The sequence below is a fragment of the Apaloderma vittatum genome, unplaced genomic scaffold (assembly GCF_000703405.1).
Source record: "Apaloderma vittatum isolate BGI_N311 unplaced genomic scaffold, ASM70340v1 Scaffold32106, whole genome shotgun sequence".
Lineage (NCBI taxonomy): Eukaryota > Metazoa > Chordata > Aves > Trogoniformes > Trogonidae > Apaloderma > Apaloderma vittatum.
This window is the reverse complement of record NW_009722779.1, coordinates 1-8,594: the sequence shown is the minus strand read 5'-3', so window position 1 is coordinate 8,594 and position 8,594 is coordinate 1. Positions and strand designations below refer to the sequence as shown.

The following is an 8,594-nucleotide window of genomic DNA, read 5'->3' as shown; positions in this document are numbered from 1 at the left end:
CCGCCTGGCGGCCCCGCTCAGATCCCGGAGGTCGCGGGTTCGAGACCACGCCCCGGCCGCTTCAAGTCACGACACCCGTAACTCCTCCCCGCCCCCAAGAGACCCCTCTAACGGCCCCTGTTCACCTCGGGGGGAAAGGACAGGGAGGCCCGCAGCTTTCAGTTTCAGTCGGTTTTATTTCTAGCAGTCCATGCACATACTGGGCGAGCGACCTCCTGTCGCGATGGACAAAGCGCGCTGCGCGACGGCGCACGAGCGAGGCGTTTTGGTTTTATAAATTACGTCTTCTAGCCTCCACCAGACACGTCACTGCTAGACAGGTAATTCTAATCAACAAAAGTCACAGGTGAGGTTGTCTCGCTGACACCGAAGCTACGTTTCAGCTCTACTGCCGCGTGCAGCAAACTGCTCGGTCGGGACGGCTGCCGCCGCCTCGCCCCTTGTCCTCAGGCCTTAGTTCTGGCAGTAGAACCACTTGTCAACTGTGCGCGACATCAAAAAAAAAAGAGAAAAGAAAAAGAAGATTTTGGCAATCACAACTCAGCTTTTCTTCGAGCTCTCTTTCTAAATCTAATCCCTTCTAGGTAGGGGAACGTAAAATGTGGGGTTCGAGACCTACCCTCAGGTGGGATTGGGTTGGCGGCTTTACACGGTGGGGCCTGAAACAAGAAGCACGTTAGTTGGCGCATTCGATTCCTAGGGAACTTCTCTGAAGAGCTTTCACCCGACAGTGAACGACTGAAGACAGACAAAGGTCCCCAGCTGGTGACTCATCCTCCACAAGGGCCGCAGTTTCAAAAACGTAAGTAATTTGGAGGATACGAGCACTTTTAAAACTAAGAAACTGGGTAAGAGCGCTACAGTGAGAACTTCAAGATTTTCCTCACAAAAGATGCCCACTCCCTGGCCGTGAGGCTCCTGGGAATTAAGACTTCCTTTCCTCAAAAGGTGTGAAGCTCTCAGGATGTCAGATATTTAAATGCTCTCCAAAGAGCCGACAGTTCAGAAGTTGAACCCTTCAAGCTAACGTTTTCCAGCTCCGAGATGACTCAGGGCAAGAAGAATCCTCTGGAGGAACACCTGGCTTGCTGGTTCAGGCACTCAAATCTGTACTTACCGCATCCACAGTAGCTTTTGCACACTCCTGGCTACAGCAGAAAGGGCTGTCGGACACCGTCAGATTCGTGCTGGAAGACACAGGTCATCACTTGTGAGAAGGTGAGAGCCCAACCTCTTCCCACCCCAAAAACATGAAATAATGGAATGCTCGGAATCAGAGTCGCCAGGTTGAAGGGGAAGGCTGGTGGGGAAAGCCAGCAGCTCGCAGAAAGCACGGCACTGCCCAGGGAAGGGAAGCGTTGGGCTTATTTGTTCAGGGGGCAAGGAACGTGAGCAGGACCACGGGCATCAACCCACCAGTTGATCTCCCCTCCGTCAGTTTTCTTCGCTATTAAAGCTTTCCAGTGCTCGTGCGTGCTTTTGATGACGTTCACGGCGAAATCCTGATGTGGAAGAAGAGAACAAACATCGCGTCATGCGTAAGCACTGGACTGCCTCCCTCCAGACTATTGGCTAACCAGGGGTCAGTACCAACAGCCCGAGTTTAGATAGCTTCTGACTCTGGGAGGGACTTGGAGAGACCTCTTCCCTCACCGCGCCTTTCGGGAACCACAGCTGAAACAACGGGGACATTACAACACGAATTGTTTTACTTTCAGGACGGGAGGACACGCCAAGGTTGCCCAGCCGAGGCGGAAAGAAACCAAATGCAGATATTCTACTCTTGGGCCAGTGCTATAATATAAAAGCGTCTCCACCCAGCTGCTCCTCCCATGCGATTTGTCTCCGGCAGCCGGTTGATCCTGACGGACCTACGGGCTTTCTTCCACTCCAGGCAAATCGTTCAACTGCTGCGTGGGTCAACAGGAAAAGACAATCATCTCATCTAACCTTGCAACTATTTAAAAATTAATCTGCTTCCAAACACACTGTGGCTTTTTTTCTTTAAAGAGGAGCGTATGCTCAAGAATTAACCTGTTGGCTGGAGAAGGAAGCACACGTAATTCTTTGTTAGCACAAACATCAGCAATAAAAATCCTGGTTTGATGCCACGCAGAGCCAAATAAAACACTGCAGGAACTCGCGCAAGTGGTTTCACCCGAGGGGAAGGCGAGATGTCCCAGGCCGCCCAACCTAAAGGGGACAGGTCTGCTTGCATGTTTTTGGTTTAGACTCCCACTGAACCCTTCCCTCCTCAGCCTGGAGCTCTGCTCCCTCCCCTTCTCTGCACCAAATTTTGGAGCTCTGGGAGCTGAGTCACCTCACTACCTCGCTCCCAGCACACCAGGAAGCAGGATTTCGCCCGTTCGAGTGCAGAAAGTTATCCGAGCCAACCCGGAGAAGAGGCAGAGAAACAGTGCTTCCAAGGTAGAGCCTTACTCCAAGGGTGGGGAGAGAACACTTTACGTCTGAAGGAAGGAAGTATTTAAACTCCTGAATTAACCTCCAGCTTGCACCAGGCTGCCGTGGAACGAAGGCAGTGAGCAAGGCAGGCAAGAGGGTGACGTCCTTTGCTCCAGAGCAGGAACAAATAAACCCAGTGTTTTCCATCCTGGTTCTAACATGGAGGCTCTCGACCCCGCTGTGATCCCCGAAGAAAAACTGGTAATACCCGACAGCTGCAGGGCAATAACCCTATGGTTCTGTCCTAGTATTCCTGCAAGCACTGGGCTGGAAACAAGCAGAATGGAAAAGCAGGAGGAAGAATGAAGTCAGCTATCAGCAGCCCCGGTGAAATCCGTCCTCTCGTTCACGTCCCTGTGCACCTTGAGCTGGTTTTGGACAGTGCACGTTTGCACTGTAATGAAGAAAGACGATCCTACCTTGTCTTTAAATTCACCATTAAAGGCAAACTGGTTTTCCGGCTTTCCATCAGGTACTTTGTATCTTCTGAACCAGTCCACCGTAGCTTCTAAGTAACCAGGTTTCATCCTTCTGACATCACTGATATCTAGCAGGGGAGGAAAGTCTTGTTAGTCAGGCAGTAACAGAAGATATTCAGCTGCTTCCTGGCTCTGTGGAGCTGCCCCTGCTCAAGCAGCCTTAGCAACATTTCAGACAGGTTACACTAAAGACACAAAGTGGATATCCGCACTGAGAAACCAATGTCCCATCTTCACAGAATATCCCGATCCTGTTCTGCTGTCCTTCCAGTATCACAGTGGATTAACACTGTGGCACAGAAGAGCGAGACCATGCTGTGGCTCGGAAGTTTCCCGCAGGCTCTCAAGGGGCAATCGGAAGTACTAAGCCTGCTCCTCCCTCCCATTACTCACCGTTATAGTTCTCTGCTTCAGGGTCTTCAACGTTGATAGCAATTATCTTCCAGTCCGTCTCCCCCTCATCAATCAGCGCTAGCGTGCCCAGCACCTTCACTTTGATGACTTCTCCTCGAGAGCAGACCTGCGAGAACAAAGACCTCAGGGCATCGCACGAACGCGCAACTGGAGATCGTGCAAGCTGCGAGAGCTCAACAGGCAGTTGAGTGTCACAAAATCAGCTACTGCTTATCAGCAGTTCACGAGCCCTGGCTCACACAAGATCCTGTCAACAATCTCCGGAGGTGGCAGAGGGAAACATCACATTCTTAGGTAGAGGAGGTAGGAACTGAATAATGTCTCTGGGTAAGTGACTTCAGAGACATTAATCACACACTGCAGAAGACAGTTACCCTTTAGAGCGCATTACCTTGCTTCCAATTTCGCACACATCGATTGGGTCATTATCTCCACAGCAGCCTGTATTTTCATCTTTGTGACCTGGGTCTTCCCAAGTCTGCAAAAAAATAAAAACAAAAAAAAAAAAACCCCACCACCCCATAAGCAGGAATTAGAACTCTGAGGTTTCAAGACAGAACTCTCGGGTTTCAAGATGAAATAAAAAACAGGTTTATTTCAGACATGCAATTGCCAGTCCACTTCACACTTGCTTTCAGGCTGGGCTACTATTTCACTGTGTGCCTGCGGTCTGAATCCAAGTTAAAAGCCAAGCCTATGCTTCCTCTCACTGGCAAAGTTTTTTTCAACAACTTTCCAGACCTCCTCCTCTGCAGCTGCTTAAAGGTGAAGTTCACATCTATAAAGAACAACTCATTGATTTGGCCGCCTGCCTCTTCCTCTCCTTATTCATTTCTTAACAGAAGTTTCCTGAACTCCCGATAGCAGTCCAACAGAGATGGGGATATTGTTTCCTTTTAATTAAACAATTAAAGACACGCCGTTACTAGAGCGGCAATGGGAATGCAGAATCCCATCCCCTGTGCTGCCCGGTTTCCTTGTGCATCTCACCTAAAGCAGCGAGTATGAGTTGAAAGACAGGACTCCAGATGGCATTTGAGCTCTGCCTCCAAAAATAAAGGCTGCTTGAAACATGCTTTTGATCAGGAGCAAAAGGACACCATGCCTGCCCACGCCGCGTAAGGAATTCTGAGGTTGCTGAGGTATCGAAAGAAGGAACGCTCTTCTCAAATCTCTGCATGCCAGGACACGACTGGTATAGTCAAGACCTTGTGATGGATCCAGAGCATTTGGAGAGATGGACCAAAATCTTGGTGGTGCCGAAGGACTCCTCACAATTGCCATCCCACTTCTCTACATGGAAGCGTTAAGTTCGGTCCCTAGCCTTTGATGCGGAAACATCCCTGATCCACTAACCTATCACTGGTCGAAGGCTTTAAAAGCCACGGTTCTGTACAAAGAAGGTGGCTGTGGAATCCACCCGAGCAGAAAACCACTCAACTTCAAAACGCCACCTTACGCCACCTGGAGAAAACACTTGACATGCACAGCTGTCGAGACGAGAATTAAAAAATTCAGTGTGTTTCCCTGTGAACTGTCACTGATACTTTAGTTCTCCAAAGGAAACTCAAACCTTTAGAGGACACCAGAGGAAAACAGCCTTGCTCTTTCTCACATCCAACACCAAGATGGTCAGGGCATCTACTACCACCCAACAGGTCAGTACTTTCAATTGAGCTGTGTGTGCTTTAGACCCTCAACAGTAAGAGGGACAGAAACAGGAAAGATGCCTTCTTCAGATCTGTTCTTCAAAGCGTGACTTGTTCGGGGAAACTGAAAACTTCACCTCTTTATGCTTGACCAGGCAGGAACTGAGGGCATTGCATTGCCAGTTGTCTGGTGCCTTGTGCAGCGATAGCAGCTTCCTTCACCTGAGGACAAGGACCCGCCAGCTACCATCCAACCAAACTGCAGCAAGTACCTCACTAGCAGCAGCTGCTCATCCTCAGACAGTTTGTTTACAGCATTAGCTACAAGCCCACCTCTTGAGATTTCTACTTAAAAGCGCCCCTGCTTTCTTGAAAAGTTCTCCTCATTAGCAAGACTATGCACGCAGCAGCAAATGCTGTGTTTCCCATCAGCCGCTCAGCTGACCTTCTGTTCATTAATACAGGGGTAGTCAAGAAACACACGCAGGCATCCTCCCCTCCTCCTCACCAGAAAGGACGAGCCACGGAGACAAGTTACAGTACCTGTGGGATAGCACCATAATTCCAGATATAACCCTTGTGCGGAAACACATTGGCCACAAAGCGCAGTTTTCCTTTCTTCACGTCTTGCTTAATTGGGTTTAAGGGATCCTTCGTTGCAATCTGAAAGAAAAATTACATAAATCTCTCTACTTCGCTCTCCAAGACATAACAAGTGATTTCTGTTTTTGATGACGAGCTGAGAGACCAGGAGCTGAGCCTGAAGCCAACAGCAGGTATCACACAACTCGTTTTAATGTTGCGCCTCCATCTCCTGGGATATGGTTTTCAGCAGACTTACAAATGTCCAAAGCACACGTGGTTCAGAGGCATAAGACACCGCTTTAATCAGAAGCCACAGAAGACAGGGCTTTGAGCGACCTGGTCTAGTGGGAGCTACCCTTGTTCACGGCACGGGGGCTGGAATGAGATGATCCCTTCCAACCTAAACCATTCTGTGATTCTATGAATACTAAGGCATTCCAACTTCTGCAAGTCTCAGCCTGCAAACCGGACCTTTAACATTAAGCAAGTATTTACACAAGAGGTCAGAAACCGCTCTAAGTCAGGAGGTGGAGCTGAGAAGGAGAGAATCGGCAACACCAAAGATTAATAGACCAGTCAGCTCAAACACTTAAACTAGGAATCGTAATATAAGTTACCTCCATTTTAGCATTTGTCCATCGAGGTACTTCCACCACCATGTTGAACACATTCTGAAGGAAGTAAAAAATAACAGTGAACGGGAAGGAATTTCATGATCACACTTTAAACTAGGGAACACATAAAAGTAAGCACAAAAGCCAGCCACCTCTCATAAAGAATGCAACTTTTTCTCCCTGGTCTTTCCAATGTCAGTTTTGACACAATGATAGGAGTCCTGTAGTCCAGTCAGTTACATGTCATCAAAGCTGAACCCCGTGAAGAATATCAGCAAAAGTCAGACTGAGGTCACCCACACATTCTCCATCAGCTGCCACGCAGGAACACTTCCATTGCGTTCCCAGGCTACAGAACAGTAGGTTTAAATGAACGGAAGACAGCTACATACAAACTATCCTGGATGTACGTATTTACTAAACACATATTTATTAAATACAAAGTGCTTAATGCTACAGCAAGAGCCATGCTGGTAATTTAGAAGAGACAAGGCTTACAGGGGTAAGCTATCTATGTAGTAATGCGGGTACCTAGATGCTATCCTGAGCGACCAAGAACATCACTCCCAAATATTCTAGTCTGTCTCGAAGTAAGGAAAGATGCCCAAGCTCCTCCTCTCCAAGTAGACGTTCCCATAAAAGCAGACCTTGTTAGCAGCACGGTGCAAGGATAAAGATGTGGGGGAGAAACGCAGAACCACATCTTGCCCTGTCTAGACTGCAGGTGAGGCTTGAAAACATCTCATGACCTGTGAGGGCTCTTGAGAGTTCAATGTCAGTCTCCTCTTCAACAAGCTTTTCTACACTCGAACCTTAACATTTGCCATTTGAAGGGATTATAGCTTTTAAAAAAAAGCCAAACCTTTCTCCTCAGCATCTACAAGGTTTCTAATCCCCACCACCTAAGCAGCATAAGCATTACAAAATCCCTCGCACCTGTATCGCGCCTTAATTAGACAGTTATTGCGCAACAAGTGCTGTTACATCATTGACTTTGCCCGCACCCTTCCCCAACAGCTCTTTATTGCAGCCCTTTAATTGCAGGAGGGGCAATGCATATGTAAAAGGCTACATGCTACTTTTATAGCCATTTGAGGAAAGGGTCCTTAGGGCTTTGCAGGCAAGGAAAGATGACTTGGGGGTGCATCTTTGTCAGGCTCCCAGTTTCCCCACAGTCCAAATGGCTGATCAGCCTTGGTCCAAGACACCCATTGAGTCACTCATTGAACCACGGTCATTCCTTCGCAATGCCAAGACACAGAGCTACAGTAAGGTCAGCACACCCCAGCCCTAAGACTGAAAAAACCCTTACCCTGCAATCCTCTCAGTGTCTTAGAAGTCTAAGGATAAAGATCAAGGAGCCCAGACAGAGTAAGACAACCTTTTGCTCCAAGCTGGGCTCCCTACCGTAGCTGGTAATGAACGTGCTAATTAACAAGTAAGATCTCTGCGTAAAGGCTCTCCAGCAAAGGAATGAGGTCTAATGTGATCAGTGCTATTGTGTAACTTCAGGGACTGCGACCTTCAGCAATACTTGCTTCTCTCAATGACTTGGCACGCATCAGGCGCCGGAAGGCACGCCAATAGCCTCCCTTGTTAATCATTCCCAGTCCACAGAAAACCCTCCTCACCCCTATAGCCACTTCCCCAGCTGTTCTTCCAAAAACAGGCGACAGAGGTAAGGAACAGAGTCAGAGAGCCCAAATTACCACCGAAAACCATTCAGTGAAAACTGAGGTACAGCTGTTCCAATTTCCTAGAGCTGGGGCATTTTAGACCGTGATTCAGAACAGCCTAATTTGATCAGCTGCTTGCTGACAGAAGGATGTTCAAGCCCTGCAGCACCACGTGCAGCTGCTTCCTCACCTGCACTTTTTGCCAGGCAAGAGCTCTGCAGGAGCTGTTACAGCAAGAATTTAACATCCTTGCCTCCTATTCAGTGGCAGGCACAGAGTGCAGTCAAAATCCATGCCTGAAATACCATGCAGCATGAGCATATACCTCTACAGGAGTGGATGCAGGTATTTAGCTAAAGGGAAAACCACTTCTTTCAACCCAAAAAGGCTTTCGTACGACGTCAGGTGCATGCTGAAGACAGCCACCCGCATCCCAGGCACAAACGCAAGAATGAGATCATCCGTTCCCTCCTCCTGCGCCCGAGGGTGTGAGAAAAGGCCACCCGTTCCCCTCGAGACCTGGTGATGCCACCGTCAGGTGCATCGGGAGGAACTGGGAGTATTCCCAGCCTGCAGGGCCACTGACAGAATGAAAACTCTCCCTCACAGAGCTCCAGGCTTGGCGGGCCTCTCTTACCTTGCCGGCATCTGCGTAGATGGGGATATCGTGGAAGGGGGAGATGTAGCGCCCGGCGGCATCCTCTGCAAGGCAAT

The 8,594-nt window shown here is 48.8% G+C and overlaps 1 protein-coding gene across 1 annotated transcript; it reads right to left on the bottom strand.

Moving 5' to 3' along the window:
* Positions 1–453: 453 nt before the first annotated feature.
* PPA1 (pyrophosphatase (inorganic) 1) lies at positions 454–8,586 on the bottom strand (the record flags this gene model as incomplete). The annotated part of the gene is made up of 10 exons (XM_009871878.1): positions 454–482; positions 620–659; positions 1,118–1,187; positions 1,417–1,502; positions 2,883–3,010; positions 3,336–3,462; positions 3,748–3,834; positions 5,549–5,668; positions 6,208–6,261; positions 8,518–8,586. Coding segments are annotated over 10 exons (810 nt in total), but the record flags the coding sequence as incomplete, so codon positions are not given.
* Between the last annotated feature and the right edge of the window lie 8 nt (positions 8,587–8,594).